The 20,656-nt window shown below is 46.9% G+C and overlaps 1 protein-coding gene across 1 annotated transcript in view; it reads left to right on the top strand.

Annotated features, from left to right (window-relative positions):
- Positions 1-20,656, top strand: part of CEP76 (centrosomal protein 76) — an 83,123-nt gene that overhangs the window by 28,185 nt on the left and 34,282 nt on the right. The window contains exons 8-9 of the mRNA XM_030212403.1: positions 4,540-4,668; positions 5,702-5,890. Of these exons, the coding sequence (XP_030068263.1) occupies positions 4,540-4,668; positions 5,702-5,890 (318 nt within the window). The remainder of the gene's footprint in view (positions 1-4,539; positions 4,669-5,701; positions 5,891-20,656) is intronic.

The following is a 20,656-nucleotide window of genomic DNA, read 5'->3' as shown; positions in this document are numbered from 1 at the left end:
TCACACCAAGGAGAGGCTTGGAACACATAGGAAGAACAGGCAGGAGCCATCTTGGAAGCTGGCACAAAACAAGTGGGAGCCATCTTAGATGCTGGCTCCTCAGAGAGGCATAGCCCACACAGGTGAGGTCTAGTGAAGCAATCAGCAGACAGAGACAAGACTAACACAGAAACAGGCAGAAGCCAGCATAGATGCTGACCCCCAGAAATAAGGTAAGTCTGAGGGTGGTCACGACCAGAGACGTGACACCTAAAGTCCTGCAAATCAGCATATAAATGGACCATTTTAGACTCTTTTACCTTTACCCACTTTTCCTTTACACCCTCTTCTTTCTATCCTCGCTGACTACTACAATCTATTGTATTTGTATAACTACCGGATTGGCAATAGCCTTTTCGGTTTATTGTAAGCCACATTGAACCTGCAAACATGTGGGAAAATGTGGGGTATAAATGTGATAAATAAATAAATCTTATCAAATCTCCTAAGTTCAGAAAGTGTCTGGTACCACCCTGACTGTGTTGGGCCAGCAATATCCTTCCAGGTCTTGACTATGGACATTTTTGCACCAAGTTTTAGTGAGAAACGCCATCCCTGTTGTCCTCAGTCCACGAATGCCCAGTAAACAAGTTTTTTGTCCCTATTCCCTGTCCACTGCCTGGTATGTTTCCAAACCATCTGACAGAAGTGTTGTGCCCTTGAACACTCCCACCATATGTGTTCAAAAGTACCTTTCTCCCCACACATCCTCCAGCACAGCCTAGAGAATTGTGCGGACGTCTGTTCACCATGTACAGATGTCCAGTAAGCCCTGTGGAGGATCTAAAACTGAAGTTGATTATATTAGGTGATACAAGTGCATTTATGAGTGTATGTGTAGGCTTCCTCCCATTCATCTAAGCTGAGCTAAGTACTCAACCATTGCACCCATCTTCTTTCCACTACTTCTTCTCCAGAGGGGCTCACTGACGACAGCTCCCTATAAATGCGGGAGAGCAACTCCCGACAGAATCCGGACTTAACATTATCACTTCCAATCTAGTTGGCTCCCGGTGTGAATTCTCCCTAGCATCAGGGCCCAGGAGGAAGTCCCTTCCCTGGAAGAATTGGAAAAAAGGAATTATTTTATCCAAGAGCTCCTGCAAACTCTTTTGCTCTATCAATGCCCCCTGGATAAACATGTCTCTACAATCATGAAAACCAATCTATTGAAGTTGAGAAGTCAGAGTCTTAAGTGCTCTGAGGACCAGAGCTGGAAGTCTTTTAAACAGCAGTGCTGCTAAGTCATCCCTTTAATGTTAAACTTAGACTGCACCCCTTCCCAGGACTCCTAAAAAGATATGAGTTGTTTTCCCACATGCCCCATGTTTGAACACTGAGCACGGGAAAAGATGAACCTTCTCTATAGGAACCCAACGAAACCTTGCATCCTCCTCATAATATTCACAAAGACTTCTGTATTGCAAGTGTGCCATTCCATTCTGCTCTGAATCCTTGATGTCTCTGCCCTAGCTGGCAGCAAATATGCGGTCAAGACTTTTGGTTTTTATTCTTAAACACTTTTTGAATATTTCTGTAAATTTTCTTTCATGTTGAAAAATAGCGTATATTGTGTAGATTTGTTCACCATACCCTTCCTGTCATGTATTCTGAATTTGATTTTTTTTTTAGGCAGCAAAATGTAAGAAATCTACAAGGGTGTAAAGACTTATACAATCAAGACTTCTTAAGATATTTTTGAATAAGTCTTCACACCTCTTGACTCAGTACTTGATGGCAGCTCCTTTGTGTAACGATATTAGCCATGAATCATTTAGGGTAAGTGGCTATTGCACTGTCCTGCTTTGCAAAGTTAATATCCATTCTTCTTGGCAGAGTAATTCAAGCTCTTTCAGATTGGCTGAAGATTACCTGTGGACTGTAGTCTAACTCTTGCCACATATGTTCTATTAGATTAAGCTTTGGGCTTTGACTGTTTTTGCTGAGTTGCACCATTGTTGCTTTTACTTTATGTTTAGGATCACTATCCTGCTGAGAGGTGAATTTTCTCCCCAGTACCAGGTCTGTGACGGAATGGTGTTCTGCTGGGATCTACCTGTACTTTGCACCATCCATCTTTCTCTCGATCTTCACAAGCCTGCCTGTCCTGCTGCTGCAAAGCTTTCCCAAAGCATAATGTTGCCACCAGCATACTTTACTGTAGGGATGATCTTAGTAGAATGTGCGGTGTAAAACAAACATAGTGTTACATGGTGTTTGCAAAGAAACATTCCGAGGACTTTGCATGCATGTAGGTGAAGGTTTTGTAGTTTGATGAACTCAAAGGGGAAAAAGTCTCCTGAGCGTTTCTTTGCAAATTCTATGCAGTACACCATATGGCTTTTATGCAGCAATATAATTTACATTTAGCTCGCACCTTTTTCAGTTGTACATTCATTTACATCAGATATGTCCCTGTCCCTGTCCCTGGAGAGCTTGCAATTTAGATTTCTATCTGAAGCCATGGAAGGATAAGGGCTCCTTTTACTAAGGTGCGCTAAATGATGAAAAGCCCATAGTTATAGAACGGGCTGCTTAGCATTTAGCGCATCTTAGTAAAAGGACCCCTGACTGACTTACCCAAGATCACATCAGTGTCCATTAGATGTCCTCCTTCTACTAGGTTTCTGTTTTGCCTACATTGTCATTTAGTGCCACACATTCTAAGTTTCCAGGCTTACTTTTTTTTAGATTTCAGGCATTCATATATAAATAGCAATTGATGGTGGCAGTCTGGAATGATTTTTCCATGTCCTTTATTTAAATGCACCTGGCCTACTTCAGCCTCTATCATAACCTCCCTTTCGAGTATTCTAACGCCTGCATTTTGCCAGTATCTTTTAAATATATCATATTTTAAACCATGGGCTCCTGAATGCCGGTTCCCCCTCACCCCGTAAGATCATTTTGGTTTCTTGTTCTTAACTTTATTTCTTAATTGTCTTTACTTGTTGAAAATGTAAAATATGTTGTATAGATGAAGTAGATGAATCAGTATAGCTTTAATGAAAATATCCAAAGACTCGACAGGAATCATGTTTCAGCCACACTGCCTGCCTCAGGAGTCTAAAAGCAAAACATCAACCATAAACAATAAATATATAAGATGAAGTAGTAATAAGATATGTACATAAAAATCAATTTTTGATAAATTGTTGAAGTTACAGTGACATAAGGATTAAAAGCTGACCATAAACATAGTAAATTCACGTATATTATGCATATTCCAATGCATAATGAATTATTCCTTAGTGTCCCTCTGGACCGGCCCAGAGCTTGACTGCTGGGTTGTGCACACCTTCCAGCAGGTGGAGACTGAGAATTCTGACTCATCAGTGAGAGCAAATAGGAGCCCTAGCTAGATAGAAGAATCCAGTATTCTCAGTCTGCAGCAGGTGGAAGGTGGTGAGCCCTGTCAGTCTGTCTGTTTTTTTCTCTTTTTCTCTGTGCTTTAAAAAAAAAAAAAAAGGTTTTATAGCTTTATAGACATGGTATGCACATTACGCTTTTCACAACGTTCAAAGGAATTCTGCAGGATTATTATGAAGAATTGGCATATATTAGAAATGTATCCATATTTTAAGGACATTAAACCAGTTATAGCATATTCAAGGAGCAAAAAGTTAAGAGAGGTTGGTACCATCTACCCTGCCCGAGATAGACATTGGCCAAACTTGTCCATCAGGACATACTATCTGTGGAAAATGCTCAGTATGCAGACATGCTCTAGTTACAGATAGATTCATTCATCTGAATACTAATAAAGTTACTTTCTGAAGAATAGCTCCAATTGCGACTCCACGTTTGTTACATACATTCTGTCCCTGCAAACTTTTATATATAGGCAAAACCAAATGCATGATCAGAACAAGAATGATCTGGGGGTGATTCTATAAATGGCGCTAAGAAACTTGGAGCGAAGCTAGTATTCTGTAACAGCAGAGTAGGTTGCGCCTAAAGTTTGGGGCAGCACTTATGCCATGTCCTTGGTTGGCACAAATGGTGGTGCCAAAATGCAGTAGTCAGGTACGTAAATGGAACTATTCTATAAAGTGCACATGAGTAGTCAGAACACCTCTGACACACCCATTCTCCTCCCATGTTAACTCCCTCTTTGCATTAGCACACAAGAGAAGTAAGGCATACTGTTTATAGAACAGGGGCAGAAGTCTGTTATGTGCTCAACTGCAAATTAGTACCAGTTATTGATAGTTACTGCCAAATATTTGCCAAGTTATTGCCCATTAGTTAATTATGTTATGTGTGTAACTTGCCCTATTCTATAACTGCATGCCCAATTGGGTGCCGTTTATAGATTTTAGGGGTATATGGGGGGTGAAGGACAAGCACATCATTACAGGTGGTCTAGGTGATTCCTTGCATCTCTTTGTACCATTCCCTGTTGTGCTCTAGCCACAGAATGGGAGCAACCTTGGAATAGAAAATGAAGTAACTTGAGGAAATAATTGTAAGTGAACTAAAGATCATTTTGATCAACAGTTTTCTTTGGAACGCCAGAGAACAGCCGAGAAGGAGCGATTGTTTCTGGTATACGCTAAGCAGTGGTGGAGAGAATACCTGCAAATCCGACCATCGCACAATACCAGGCTAGTAAAGATCTTTGCACAGGTTCGTTGAATGTGTCTCTAGGTTCAACATATCCTTTGGTCTTTTCCCCATGTTTTACCACCTCTTCTTTTCTTGGGCACAAACTGAGGAGGACGTACCCTGATGCATTGTCAATCTCTTCTGCTCTTGCTGTGATGATAGAGAAGTGACCTAGTCAGATTTTCAGGATTATCACAATAAAGGTGCCTGAGATCTCTTTTGCATAGAATGGAGGTTATGTATGAAAATTTTAGAATGATAGAAGGGTTTTCCTGTATGGAAGTGTGTAATAATCTGAGGGTTTCAGGATATTGGAAATGATTTTTAACTTTAACAGATATAATGGAGATGGAAGAAGAAGTTCTGAAATCTTCTAATATATTTGCTAGTGGAAAAAATCCCTCCAGATAACGGACAGCCATTTTTCATATTAAAACACTGTGTTATGACTGCCAGAAGAGTCGGAACTTTCTGATCTGTTCATTTGTTAGAACTAGAACACTACATATTTAAACTATTTTCTCTCACAAGACTGTTAAATGCTCTTTAACTAAATGTTGCTAGACAACAGAGATTACTTGAAACAGATGTTTCTGTCACTATGATAGAAATTTTGTGCCAAGCAATTACACAAGATGAAAACTGGGTCTTTAGAATGAGAATATGAAGACAATTGTTCTGAAAAGAAGCACCATATTTTGCAATCTCTGGGGAGTTTTCTGTTTCACTTCAAGATGGAAGATGGCTAGATAAAAATAAAAATTCTTATCAGGACATCATCGGGTACAAGCTTCTGTGTTCTCCCTTTTCCCCTGCTGTGATACCTTGTGACCTCTGTCTTACACCGAAGCATCTTGTGGTGCATATCCCCACAAGCTGGCTGCTGTTGGTTGTACTGTGAGCTGTACCTGGCTTTCCTGTGCTTCAGCATTGCTCACAGTAGCAAAACCTTTTTTGTTATATGGATTTTGCTGTGCATGTCAAGTTAGAGTAGAAATTAGGATTATAGCTAGCAAATAATATACTCAAGTGCCAATGATTGCTCTATTTTCAGGATGAGAACTGGATCAACAGACCTGTGTGTTCCTATGTCAGACCCCTTCGGGCAGGCCGGCTTCTTGACACTCCACGGCAAGCCGCACGCTTTGTCAATGTCCTGGGCTATGAAAGAGCTCCTGTGGTTGGCGGAGGTGGGAAACAGGAACAGTGGTGCACTCTTCTTGCCTTTTTGTGTAGAAATAAGGTATGAAAGATATTTGATCATGCTTGTATTACAACAGATGTTAAAGGAAAGAATTCCACATTGTTTTTTTTCTCTTTCAAAACCGGAAACTATAGAAACTGATCTGGCAATCGGTTCTTATTAAGATGGTTGTAGGATTACCATGCTGCAAAGCCAATACAGTGGAAAATCAATATAGCCACTGTTGACATTCAAACTAACATCCTCTTCATTAATATATGACCACCTGGTTTCAGAGAGATTTCTACCACTGGTAACAAAACTTAAGTTACAGCATGTTTTATTGAGATCACATTTATTTTATTAACAAGAAGTTCACATGTTTTCAGTAGTTTATTGCATACTGAAATCTTGACTTGTTTAAGTGGAGTTCTCTGAGGACAAGGAGGATGTTATATTCTTACAGTTGGGGTAATTTCATCTATGACAGAACCCATGTGAGAGTGTTCCCCAATTTATTTTCTAAAACTTTTGGAAGTGCTTCACCTCAACAATAGAGTGGTCTTGCGCACACATCCTTGAGTTCTTTCCTAAGGTAGTATTGGAGTTCCACCTTAACCAGTCAGCTGTTATACCAACATTTTTTTACCAAAACCTCACACCCACAGGTGAAACCACACTGCACACTTTGAACTGTAAAAGAACCTAGGATGAGGTCTGCCATCGTCAAACACACCTTTTCTGATTGGATTACATTTCTTTTAATTATGCCCATGCTGGTATGATTCTGGAGGGTCATGGCTGCTTTGGTAACTCAGTTAAGGTCAGCCTTCATAGAAGAGATTTGCAGAACTGCCACATCAACTTCCATAGCGTCCCACAGATAATCCAGAGAGTTGTGGGTTATGCCCGCCTACCAGCAGGTGGAGATAGAGCTCTGCCGTATAAGACCCTGTGCAGCAGCTTCACTTTCAGTGTTCTCTGTCTAGCAGGTGGATTGACATATCCTTTGTAGCTCTGGATTGGTGCTGGCTCCTGCCCTATTTCTGAGGTGCAGTTGCAGTTGAGTGTTGGAGTTAAGAGGACCCGCGTGGGCTTTAGGGTACATCTGGTGGTGCTAGGTCCCTGCCAACCCCCCCCCCCCCTTCCCCGGGGCTGTCTCCCTTTTTCTGGGCTGCCTTTCCTCTTTAAAAAAAAAAGTGGGCAGGTGGTCTGCATAATCTAGACCTCCAAAAAACAAGTGTGTTCAGATCCAGAGATATGTAAGGAGAGAGCTAGAGAAGTGAAAATTAGATTTAAGTACATAAGTAATGCCATACTGGGAAAAGACCAAGGGTCCATCGAGCCCAGCATCCTGTCCACGACAGCAGCCAAGAGCACCTGGCAAGCTTCCCAAACGTACAAACATTCTATACATGTTATTCCTGGAATTGTGGATTTTTCCCAAGCCCATTTAGTAGCGGTTTATGGACTTGTCCTTTAGGAAACCGTCCAACCCCTTTTTAAACTCTCCTAAGCTAACCGCCTTCACCACTTTCTCCGGCAACGAATTCCAAAGTTTAATTATACGTTCCATATCATCAAGCTGATCAATCCATAGACTGGTGGGTTGTGTCCATCTACCAGCAGGTGGAGATAGAGAGCAAACTTTTGCCTCCCTATATGTGGTCATGTGCTGCCGGAAACTCCCCAGTATGTTCTCTATCTCAGCAGGTGGTGGTCACACACAGCAGCAGCTCTGGCTAGGCCTCCAAGCCTAATTTTTAGGTTTTGTTGAGTGCCTGGGGTTGAGGGCTCTTTTGAGCAAGTGCAAACCTGGTGGTGCCAGGTCCCTCCTTTTCTCCCCCCTCCCGCTGGCTCCGTTAAAAAAAAAAAAATAAATAAAAATAAAATTTTGAACGTCCTTAAAGGCGTTTATTTCGACGTTTATTTAAGCGTCTATTGCAGCTACTCACTGGGACACCAGGTCGTTACAGCTCGGAGCGGACAGCAGGTAATTTTTACCTTTTTATAGCGGGCAGGGGGTTCCCCGATTCTTCTCCTCGTGGCATATGGCGTCGGAGGGCGAGGGCGCAAAGGGTCGCTCCCCGGATCGCTTGAGCGCTTCTAGAGGGGATACGGGGGTCTTCAAGCCTGATTCGCCCTTGTTGGGTGACAGTTTCGTGACCGATGTATGTCCCGGTCCTTCCTCCGGCGTGGCGGTTTTTCCCGCCATAAACGCCCATCCCCCGCTCCTCGCCTCCGCCATCTTGGCCGGCCACGCGGCTCGGACGGCTTCTTCTTGGGCCGCCCTTGAGGTTGGAGACATTAATGCCATGAACGCCCTTAATTTGGGCGACGGCACAAAAGCGGCTAAAGTTAAGAGCCGTTCTTCCCGCGCGGCTCCTTCGCGGAGTGTCGCGCCGGACGCCATCTTGGATGCGCAGCATGTCTCTCCCCCGCTCTTGCGAGCGCCGGTTGAGGGTGCGTCTAGGGCTGTTGCCCAGGCTGCGGAAGTGCACAGTCTGGGGGGTTTCTCCCCCGAGTTTGTTTTGCTGCTGCATCAGGCCTTCCTCATGCACAACGCTGCCCCTGCTCCCTCGTCTGGTAAAGAGGTTGAGGTTCCCAGAGGCAAACGCCCTCGGGTTGATTCCCAGGCCTTGGAGGAATTTGTAGATGAGGGCAGCGTGTCTGAGGTCTCCCAACGGTCCTTTGTGGATTCCTTGGAGGAGACGGATCCCCGCTCGGTTGGAGCGGATGACCCCTCTGCAGCGCGGCTTTTTAGCCCAGAGGATTTGCCCAACCTGTTGCTACAGGCCATGGACACTTTGAAGATTTCCTCTCCGGAGGACGTCTCTCCCTCAGCCCCTGTTGGCTCTGCCATTATGCTGGGGACGAAGCGCCCGCCTAGAACCTTCCACGTGCATGATGCCATGCACAACTTAATTTCGGCTCAATGGGATGTCCCAGAAGCGAGCCTTAAAGTGGCTAGGGCTATGTCCCGCCTCTATCCTTTGGCTGTGAGTGAACGTGAGGCCTATCTGTGGCCTACCGTGGATTCTTTAATCACTGCGGTGACTAAGAAAACGGCGTTGCCGGTGGAAGGTGGCACGGCCCTAAAGGACGCCCAAGACAGAAGATTGGAGGCGGCCTTAAGGTCGTCCTACGAGGCTACTGCTTTAAATTTGCAGGCCTCAGTTTGCGGTTCCTATGTGGCCAGGGCGTGCCTGACTATGGTGCGGCGGGCTTCCCCCTCGGATTCTTCCTTGAGGGATGATTGGCCGGCCCTGGAATCGGGCTTGGCCTATTTGGCAGACTTGCTGTATGATGTCTTGAGAGCCTCAGCTAAAGGCATGGCTCAGACAATCTCTGCGCGGCGGTGGCTTTGGCTGAAGCATTGGTCTGCTGACCACGCCTCTAAATCCCGCCTGGCTAGATTGCCTTTTAAAGGCAAGCTGCTCTTTGGGGTCGAGCTGGACAAAATCGTGACCGATCTCGGCACGTCTAAGGGCAAGAAGTTACCAGAGGTCAGGGCTCGAGCTAGTGCTCGCCCCGGTACCTCCAGAGGACGGTTTCAGGAAGCCCGTCGGTACCGCCCGGGCAGGTCGGGCTCTTCTGCCTCCTCTTCCTTTAAGAGGACATTCTCCCCCAAGCAGCGTTCCTTTCGCAGAGACCGCCGTCCCGGAGGTGCTCCCTCCGGTCCTCCCCCAGGGTCTCGTACCCAATGACGGGGTCTTGGTCCACGCCCCAGTGCAGATTGGAGGACGGCTGTCCTCGTTTCTGGGCGAGTGGACCACAATAACTTCAGACGCTTGGGTGCTGGAAGTCATCAGAGACGGCTACAAGCTAGAGTTCTGCCGACCCTTAAGAGAGGGGTTTGTACTCTCTCCCTGCAAGTCTCCGGTCAAAGCTGTGGCAGTGCAGCAGACCTTGGACAATCTCATCCGCCTGGGGGCGGTCGTTCCGGTGCCAGAAAATCAGCTTGGCAAGGGACGTTACTCCATTTACTTTGTGGTACCAAAGAAAGGAGGTTCTGTCCGGCCTATCCTCGACCTCAAGGGGGTCAATCGGGCCTTGAAAGTTCGGCACTTTCGCATGGAGACTCTCCGCTCTGTTATAGCGGCAGTGAAGGCAGGGGAGTACCTGGCATCCTTGGACATCAAGGAAGCGTACTTGCATATTCCCATCTGGCCTCCTCATCAACGCTTCCTGCGTTCTGCAGTACTGGGCCGACACTTCCAGTTCAGAGCCCTCCCGTTCGGGTTGGCTACTGCTCCGCGGACCTTCTCCAAAGTAATGGTGGTCATCGCGGCCTTCCTGAGGAAGGAAGGAGTACAAGTCCATCCTTATCTGGACGACTGGTTGATCCGAGCCCCCTCTTATGCAGAGTGCAGCAAAGCTGTGAACCGGGTGGTTGCTCTTTTGAGCTCCCTGGGATGGATCATCAACTGGGAGAAAAGCCAGCTGCGCCCCACTCAGTCCCTGGAGTATCTGGGAGTTCGATTCGACACCCAAGTGGGCAGAGTGTTCCTGCCAGACAATCGGATTGTCAAGCTTTAGGCTCAGGTGAACCAGTTCCTAGTAGCCTCTCCTCTTCGGGCTTGGGACTATGTGCAGCTGTTGGGCTCTATGACGGCCACGATGGAAGTAGTGCCCTGGGCCAGGGCTCATATGAGACCACTTCAACACTCTCTGCTGCAGCGCTGGACTCCGGTGTCGGAGGATTATGCTGTGCGCCTTCCCTTGGGCCCAGCAGTGCGCAAGGCGCTGAGCTGGTGGACGCAGACGGACAAGTTGTCTGCAGGAATGCCTCTGGTGACCCCAGAGTGGATTGTCGTCACGACGGACGCTTCCTTGTCGGGCTGGGGAGCCCACTGCTTGGGAAGGACAGCGCAGGGGCTCTGGTCTCCTGCAGAGGCAAAGTGGTCTATCAACCTCCTGGAACTCAGAGCCATTCGGTTGGCGCTTTTGGAGTTCATCCCGGTACTGGCGTTGAAACCAGTACGGGTTCTGTCGGACAATGCCACGGCTGTGGCCTATGTCAACCGCCAGGGAGGTACCAAGAGCGCCCCTCTAGCCAAGGAGGCTATGAATCTATGCCAGTGGGCGGAAGCGAACCTGGAGCAGCTTTCAGCGGCCCACATTGCCGGAGTCATGAATGTCAAGGCGGACTTTCTCAGTCGCCATACCTTGGAGCCCGGAGAGTGGCAGCTATCTGCTCAGGCGTTCTTGGACATCACGAAGCGCTGGGGCCAGCCGAGCCTAGATCTGATGGCGTCATCGGCCAATTGCCAAGTGCCGCGCTTCTTCAGCAGAGGACGGGACCCTCGATCCCTGGGAGTAGATGCTCTTCTCCAACAGTGGCCGACACAAGAGCTTCTCTATGTGTTCCCGCCCTGGCCCATGTTGGGCAGGGTGCTAGACCGGGTGGCAAAGCATCCCGGCAGGGTAATCCTGGTGGGTCCGGATTGGCCCAGACGTCCCTGGTATGCGGACTTGATCAGGCTCTCAGTCGACGATCCTCTGCGACTGCCAGTGGAGCAGGGTCTGTTACATCAGGGTCCCGTGGTGATGGAGGATCCCTCCCCCTTTGGTCTTACGGCCTGGCTATTGAGCGGCAGCGTCTGAGGAAGAAGGGCTTCTCAGACAAGGTCATCGCCACTATGCTGAGAGCGAGGAAGCGCTCTACTTCTACTGCTTACGCCAGGGTTTGGCGTATCTTTGCAGCGTGGTGTGAAGCAGGCTCTCTTTCTCCCTTCACTGCTCCAATTTCTTCAGTGTTGGCGTTCCTGCAAGAAGGTCTGGAGAAAGGCCTGTCGCTCAGTTCCCTTAAAGTCCAGGTAGCGGCTCTGGCTTGCTTCAGGGGCCGCCTGAAGGGTGTTTCCCTGGCTTCGCAGCCAGATGTGGTGCGCTTTCTCAAGGGAGTTAATCACCTGCGCCCTCCTCTGCACTCAGTGGTGCCTGCGTGGAATCTCAACCTGGTGCTAAGAGCATTGCAGAAGCCGCCTTTTGAACCCTTGTCGAGGGCAGCTCTGAAAGACCTGACGTTGAAAGCAGTCTTTTTGGTGGCTATCACTTCAGCCAGAAGAGTTTCCGAGCTCCAGGCGCTCTCTTGTCGAGAGCCTTTTCTGCAGTTCACTGAGGCAGGAGTGACTATTCGCACAGTGCCTTCCTTCCTGCCCAAGATTGTTTCTCGATTCCATGTGAATCAGCAGCTCTGTCTCCCTTCCTTTCGTAGGGAGGACTACCCAGAGGAGTACTCTGCTCTTAAATATCTGGATGTGAGACGAGTCATCATCAGATACTTGGAAGTGACCAATGATTTCCGGAAGTCAGATCATCTGTTTGTCCTGTTTGCAGGTCCTCGTAAGGGTCTGCAGGCTGCTAAGCCTACAGTGGCAAGATGGGTCAAGGAAGCCATTGCAGCGGCTTATGTGGCCGCGGGGAAGGTGCCGCCTATCCAGCTGAAGGCTCACTCCACAAGAGCTCAGGCGGCCTCGATGGCAGAGGCCGGATCCGTCTCCTTGGAAGAGATATGCAAGGCGGCAACTTGGGCTTCGGCTCATACATTCTCCAAGCATTACCGTTTGACTGTGGCTGCACGGGCGGAGGCCCGGTTTGGAGCTTCAGTGTTGAGGTCAGGGATTTCAATGTCCCGCCCTGGGTGAGGACTGCTTCGGTACATCCCACCAGTCTATGGATTGATCAGCTTGATGATATGGAAGGTAAAATTATGTATAATCATACCCGATAATTTTCTTTCCATTAATCATAGCTGATCAATCCATAGCCCCTCCCAGATATCTGTACTGTTTTTATTCTGGTTGCATTTCAGGTTCAAGTTTAGTCTTCAGTTACTTCAGAAAGACTTCGTGTTCAAGTTTTTTCACTTGGATTCTTCAAGAGTTGAGACGAGTTTGTGTTACAGTGAGCTGCTGCATTCCTCTCCCCTCCGTTTTACGGGGCTGGATTGAGACTTAAAATTCTGCCGGCACTCCCTCCCGCTTCGTGCGGCTGTAGGGCAGCTTTGTACCCTTCCCGCTTCGGCGGTGTTAGGGTCAGTCAGCTCCTCCCGCGGTTGCGGTTGCAGGATAAGCCAGATCCCCCCGCATCGGCGGGTGTGGTGTCCCTCCCCCGCTCCGCGGGGATGAGCTGGACGGATTCCCCTCCCCCACTTGTGTGGGGATGAGCTGGGTTAATTCCCCTCCCCCGTTTCGGCGGTGGTGAGCTGGGCAGAGTGTCCCTTCGTGGGTGTAATTCTCTAAGTGCTGAGTCCTGCGGATGGAGCTTTGATATCGACATACTGAGGAGTTTCCGGCAGCACATGACCACATATAGGGAGGCAAAAGTTTGCTCTCTATCTCCACCTGCTGGTAGATGGACACAACCCACCAGTCTATGGATTGATCAGCTATGATTAATGGAAAGAAAATTATCGGGTATGATTATACATAATTTTACCTTGGGTGAAGAAACATTTTCTCCGATTTGTTTTAAATTTACTACACTGTAGTTTCATCGCATGCCCCTTAGTCCTAGTATTTTTGGAAAAGCGTGAACAGATGCTTCACATCCACCTGTTCCACCCCACTCATTATTTTATATACCTCTATCATGTCTCCCTTCAGCCGTCTCTTCTCCAAGCTGAATAGCCCTAGCCTCCTTAATCTTTCTTCATAGGGAAGTCGTCCCATCCCCGCTATCATTTTAGTCGCCCTTCGCTGCACCTTTTCCAATTCTACTATATCTTTCTTGAGATGCGGCGACCAGAATTGAACACAATACTCAAGGTGCGGTCGCACCATGGAGCGATACAACGGCATTATAACATCCTCAAACCTGTTTTCCATACCTTTCCTAATAATACCCAACATTCTATTCGACACCCAGATCCCTTTCTTGGTCTGTAACTCCTAACGTGGAACCTTGCATGACGTAGCTATAATTCGGGTTCTTTTTTCCCACATGCATCACCTTGCACTTGCTCACATTAAACTTCATCTGCCATTTAGCCGCCCAGTCTCCCAGTCTCGTACTGTCCTCTTATAATTTTTCACAATCCTGTCGCGATTTAACAACTTTGAATAACTTTGTGTCATCAGCAAATTTAATTACCTCGCTAGTTACTCCCATCTCTAAATCATTTATAAATATATTAAAAAGCAGTGGTCCTAGCACAGACCCCTGAGGAACCCCATTAGCTACCCTTCTCCATTGTGAATACTGCCCATTTAACCCCACTCTCTGTTTCCTATCCTTCAACCAGTTTTTAATCCACAATAGGACATTTCCTCCTATCCCATGACCCTCCAATTTCCTCTGTAACCTTTCATGAGGTACCTTGTCAAACGCCTTTTGAAAATCCAGATACACAATATCAACCGGTTCCCCTTTGTCCACATGTTTGTTTACTCCTTCAAAGAATTGAAGTAAATTGGTCAGGCAAGATTTCCCCACACAAAAGCCGTGCTTACTCGGTCTCAGTAATCCATGTCCTTGGATGTGCTCTGTAATTTTGTTTTTAATAATAGCCTCTACCATTTTCCCCTGACGTCAGACTCACCAGTCTATAATTTCCCGGATCTCCCTTGGAGCCTTTTTAAAAAATTGGCGTTACATTGGCCACCCTCCAATCTTCCGGTACCACGCTCGATTTTAAGGATAAGTTGCATATCACTAGCAGTAGCTCCGCAAGCTCATTTTTCAGTTCTATCAGTACTCTAGGATGAATACCATCCGGTCCAGGAGATTTGCTACTCTTCAGTTTGCTGAACTGCCCCATTATGTCCTCCAGGTTTACCGTGAAGTCAGTAAGTTTCTCCGACTCGTCTGCTTGAAATACCATTTCCGACACCGGTATCCCACCCAAATCTTTCTCGGTGAAGACAGAAGCAAAGAATTCATTCAGCCTCTCCGCTACGTCTTTGTCTTCCTTGATCGCCCCTTTTACCCCTCGGTCATCCAGCGGCCCAACCGATTCTTTTGCCGGCTTCCTAAGGAGAAGGAATATCCAATTCATTGTTTAGAAAAAGGATTTAAACATGTGGCTGCCATTCAGAGTGAACAGGTTCTGAAACCAGTTAAGAAGCCACAAAAAAATAGAATAGTGTGTGCATTCTCCGAGAACAAGCAGGCCTATCTATTCTCACTGATGGGTAATGCGATCCCGCGTTGCCCAGTCCGGAGCTTGTGAGAAGCATATAAGAGCTTTGTGGAGCACAAGCCACGCACCACTGCACATGCGAGAGTACCTTCTGCCTGCCGTGAGAGCACAGTTACAGCAGTTTGTTTTCTAATGTGGTGACTGGTGTTCAACATTTTGTCCTGCTCTTCACAGCTTGGTCCGAAGAGCTTCTTGAGTGCCTTTTGGCGACTTTTGTGTGCTATTTTTGGCATGTCCCCGTTCGGATTCCCTTCTCCTTTCTTCCTTCATTGTTTTTAGTCCCCCCCCCCCCCCCCCCCCCCACACACTTTATAAGTTTCCTTTATTTTTCCCACATCACAGGGCCGTTTTTAGGCCTTCGGCCACATTCTCCTGAGGTTTTGTCTTTGTGCATTGCGCATTTTTTTGGCACCATCGTGTTTGATTTGGCTGCGGAAGGTTTTTCCCTTCCATGTCCACGAAAGTTCCCAGTGGCTTTAAACACTGTACCCGGTGCAGTCGGACCATCTCTGGCAAGGACACTTCAGTGCCTAGGGCCTGACCATAGCCCTTTTGTGTCCTCTGTCTTTGGATGAAGAAAAGGACCAAGGTGGCCAGACATGCTCAACTGGAATGGATTTTTGGAGCCCGGTCTGGATCCTCGACGTCAGCATCGGCATCGATGTCAGCAGCATTGGCCCCGATGACGAGTGTTGCATTGGTACGTATGGCTCCCAGACCTGTGTACGCTGGGAGCAGCTGTGTATTGAGTGGGTCTCCACCTGCCTCAATGCCAGCTGCTGTGCGGGGCCCCCGGGACAGATCTGCATCGGACCCGATCCCGAGGTGGTGAGGATTTAATGTCATCCTCATTGCCACTGAGGAGTCTCAATGACCAACTTCGGGCAAACACCAAGAAGCATTGGCATCGATCCCCCTTGATACATGGAGCCAGTCCTTGCTGCCTGAGCTGCTGGCTGGCTGGCTTCATGCAACGGACTGTATTGCACCTACTCTGCCTCTCGTTGCAGTCCTGCTTAGAACTCAGCCTGCGGTGTGGCCTTTGCCGGTGTCGCATGTGGCTCTGGTGTCGACTGCCAGCCAAGCCGGTACTCCCTTGACATTGGTGGAGGAAGCTTCACCGGAGTCGAGGCTGGAGCCAACTCACCGACTCCCCTCTCGAGAACATGGTTCCTTTAAGTCAAGGCAGGCTCGGTCTGAGCTCTCCCTTGAGGAGTTTTTGATTGACACCTTTCAGGGGCACTCATGGGAGGAGGATCCATGGTACTTCTCGGAGGATGAGTCCTATATCTCCTCTGACCCCTCCACTCTGCAGGGAAGGAGAAAGTCTCTTCCTGAGAGCCTTTCTTTCTCCTCTTTTGTGAAGGAAATGGCTGCCATTCTATTTCCTTTAGAGGTGGTGGACGAGCCAAGATGCTCGAGGTCCTGGACTACGAGTCTCCTTCTAGAAAGGCTGTGACTCTATTGCTGCATAAGATCTGCAGGACTTTCTTTTGTGGAGCTGGCAGTCCCCTCTCTGTCTGTCCTGGTACTGCCCAAGAAGATTGATACAACAGTTTTCAAACGTTAAGACTACAGGGGTTGTATATATTGCTGTTTTTCTCTGTGACTTATTGTATATAGGAAAGACCATTAAACAGTTTAGGACCAGGATAATTGAACATAGGAGCAGAGATGATGTTAAAAGTACTAAAGTAAAAGTACTGGCTTGAAAAGTAGTGAAGTAAAAGTAGAAAGTTGAATCCAAAAACAAAACAACAAAAACTCAAGTAAAAGTAACAAAGTACAGCTCTTAAAACTACCTTTTTACTACAAAGTAAAATGTACTCTTAATTAGCTGGACCACAGAATCTAGTATGTTTACAAGCTAATGTCAAGGGGATCACATAAGGCCCTTTCTAGAAAAAAAACAACACCCTGAACATTGCAGTGGGCAGAAGGACATTAATACACCTATGAGAAAAAAAGCAAGCTGAATTAGTACAGATCTGTCCTACACAGACTCTTGATGCTAACAGAATACCTGGCCTTTTTCACACATGAACAGAGGTGTAGCCCCTCATAAAGCATAGAATAACTAACCACAAACTAAAAATAGAAATATGTAGACAAAAATTAAACTGAACCCCCAAGAAGCCATGCTCTGCAGTGCAAAACCAAAGAAACGGCGACAGATGTAAATTTAAAAAAACTTACATATTCCAATTGCTTGAGTAGCTCCCAATATTGAGCAAACCCTTTGACTGTGTCCAGGGGTAATTTCTATTGGGTTTAGCATCCCCAATCACTTTGAAAACTTGACTCCTATGTCCCCACCTATCTAGTCTTGCCCAGTTTCTCTCATTCTTCTCAATCCATGTTCTCTGTCTTTTCTCCCTCCCACCCTCCTTTATCCACCTGAGTAGTTCCCCATTAAAAATTAGCTGCAAGTGTCATTAAACACACTGGCAGAACTGTGAGCTACTCAAAATAGACCCCTTAAAGGTATATTTCTGGGGTAAGAAGTGACCATGCAACTTGTGATCCAGAAACATAGAACAGCAAATAAAGGAAAACATCAGAGATTAAGTGCAAACAATCTCCAAAAAATCCCAAAGCCACAGTGGGCAGATTCCTCTAATCTATTCCTATTGTACTGGCCAGTTTAATCAATCTCTGCTTTGAAAATCTGAAGATGTGAGTCTCACCTAATACTTTCTTTTCTCTCTTTTTTTTAAATTGTGACTATTAGGGTATCCACCAAGACCCCATTTCAGGGCTTGTTTCTTGTCACAAATTGCTCTCCCATTACAATTTGTTGTATGTATCCCTCTGAAATGCTCTCTGTTAGGAGGTCAGGTATGGGCTCACTATCCTGACACTTCTGGTAGGCTGCACACAGCTAGCACCATAGCTGTGCGATTTGCATAGGCCTTTATTTACATGAAAGGTACGCTGCTTTGTGTCTTGAGAATTCATAGGTATAATATAGTTTGTATCACTCAGTCATGGCTGACAAAGCCCACAAGTTCTTCTAATCTCTGCCGCATGTTGACTACATATTCAATTATAGGGGTGTCAGAGGTATCAACTTTCCTCTCCCAATGTTCTCTTATTAGGTCAAGGGGCCCTCTCACCCTCCGGCTATAAAGGAACTCAAATGGGGAGAACCTTGTAGACTCCCGAGGTACTTCTCTGTATGCAGACAGTAGGTAGAGCAAGTATTTCTCCCAGTTCTGGTCTGTTTCTATGAAAGAAAGACTTTCATAGAAACATATGCTTTAATGTTCCATTACATCTCTCCAACAACCCAACCCATTAGTTTCAGGGTGATATGGTGTGATACGTACAGATTTCACTCCACAGTTTGCCCACACATTCTGGATCAGCTCAGACATAAACTGTGTCCCTTGGTCTAAGAGTATTTCTTGTGGATATCCTACACGGAGAAAATATTTCTTTCAGGGCAGTGGCAGTTTTCTCTGATTCTATGGAGGATAAGGCTGCTGCTTCAGGATATCTGGTAGCAAAGTCCACCACTGTCAATATATATCTTTTTCCAGTCCGGGAAAAGATAGAAGCCCCACTTTATCACAGCTATTCTCTCAAGGGCTCACTGATAATGGGTAAAGGTTTCAGGGGAGCTTGGGGGTGATCCTTAGGTCTTACTCACTCTTTGGTATGCACCACGGGTTTGACAATAGTCAGCTACGGCTCTAGATACTCCCGGTCAGTAGAAGTTCTGGGTCAGTCTAATGCATGTGCATGTCACCCCCTGATGTCCTGCTAGTGGAATATCATGTTCAATCTGTAGGAGTTGTTCTCTGTTTGCCATGGGCACTATAAGCTGCTTGCCTGCTGTCCAAGGCCTGTTAGGATCGATAGGATCAGTTTCCCTGTACAACAAGCCCCCTTTCCAAGGATACAATTTTTACAAGTCTCAATGATTGGTCAGGACTTCCAGGTCAGGGTCAGAGCGCTGTGCTTCCTAAAATCATGTCTCTGTCCTATATCAATATCCATTTCTGAAAGGGTCTCTGCTGGTGACTGACAAATCAGGGTCATCAGTCTGATCAATAGGTGTGTCAGTTAAGTTCCATACTCATGGCCTCAGTCACCTCTGGAACTGGTGCTGCTGGAAGCACTGGAGTGGCACCTCCTGTCGCTTGGTCAGCTGGTTCCACCTGGACTGGCTCAGGATTTGGAAATGGAGATGTGATCTCTGATGCTTTTGCTTGTTGAGCCGCCTGGGCCTGACTACAGCCACCATAGCAGAAATGCTGACTCCGCTATCAAGGGTAATGTTCATTGAACCCATGTCGGTCGCACACAGCATTGGTGCCGGCATGTTTTTCATTATGCTTACTTCTCTGTATCCAGGCTTAGTGCCCCAATCCAGGAATACTCAAGCAATGGGTACAGTCTCTGTGGATCCATTGGCTAGCACTACCTCAGCAATGCGCCCATCCAGCACTAGCTCTGGTGGTAACAAAGTCATGCTAGAGCCAGTGTCCACAAGCCCAGCTACCTGGGTCTGATTCACAATTACTGGAGTGCTGTAGTGTTGTGGAAACCCATCTGCTTCCAGTAACCTTTTGTGCTTTGGCAACTGCTTGGGTCTCCTTTGTGGTACTGGAGCCACCCACGAAAGCCGCCAGCCTTGGTGCAGGAACTGGAATGCTCTTTAATGCAGGCTTGGAGTTGTCTGGGCAATCCACTTTGAAATGTCCTGTGCGCCCACACTGATAACAAGGACGCTCATGCCTACAGTCTTTAGGTTTTTGGGGAACACTGGAGGTTTTGCTGACAGTCTCTGAGGTTGCAGGGATATTTGGTTTAGGGTCCTGGCTGCCCTTAGATGCTGGCTGCTGCAGATGTGGACGGCTTCTCTTTGCCAACCAGGGACGGTTAGCCATAAAGATGTCAGTCCAACTCAGCCGCCTTCTCTGGAGTACGAGGCTGGTGATATTGAACATGTTCCCTCACTTCTGGATGACAGTGCTGAAGAAACTGCACCAGGACCATGAGGTTTTGGCAGTCCTCCAGGGTTTTAACTTCAGCTCCACCGAGCAACCACTGTCTGTCTGTGACAGTACTTAGTCTGGGTCACTTAGGGGCTTATTTTCTGGTATCTTAACTGGATCACAAACTCACTGTGAGTAGCATCTGACCCTTCTGCACAGTCTGGAACTTCAGTCTATACGATCTAAGAAGGAAACACTAAATAAATCATACAATATACTATATAAACTAAAAAAAACATTTTTATATTAGGCTAATATCCTTAATACTGTAGCAAGTTTTAAATTATTGAAAAACTCAAAAACACTAAGATGGAGTCAGCAGTCCAGCAGCTAGAGGGGTGCTATCCAGTCTTTTGCATTGAGTGTCACATGTATGATTATTTCCCAGTTGGTGAGATGTCATATGTGTGTGCCCGATGCAAAGAGCTCCTAGTTCTCAGGGAACGTGTCTGTTCTCTTGAGGCTAGAGTAGCAGACTTGGTGGAACTAAGGGAGACAGAGAGGTACATAGAGGAGACCTACAGGGATGTTGTAGAGAAGTCCCACCTCCAGTCTGGTAGCCCCTGTGCTGTCTTGGAGGAGGGATGTCTCCTAGAAGTTGAGCATCACACTGGTGACGTAGGGAAGTACTCCTGAAGTCAGGACCTGCCCACCAGGGGATGTAGTATCCTCTCGCACCGA

Source organism: Microcaecilia unicolor, chromosome 1 (genome assembly GCF_901765095.1).
Source record: "Microcaecilia unicolor chromosome 1, aMicUni1.1, whole genome shotgun sequence".
In the NCBI taxonomy this organism is placed as follows: domain Eukaryota; kingdom Metazoa; phylum Chordata; class Amphibia; order Gymnophiona; family Siphonopidae; genus Microcaecilia; species Microcaecilia unicolor.
This window is presented reverse-complemented; position numbering and strand designations above follow the sequence as displayed.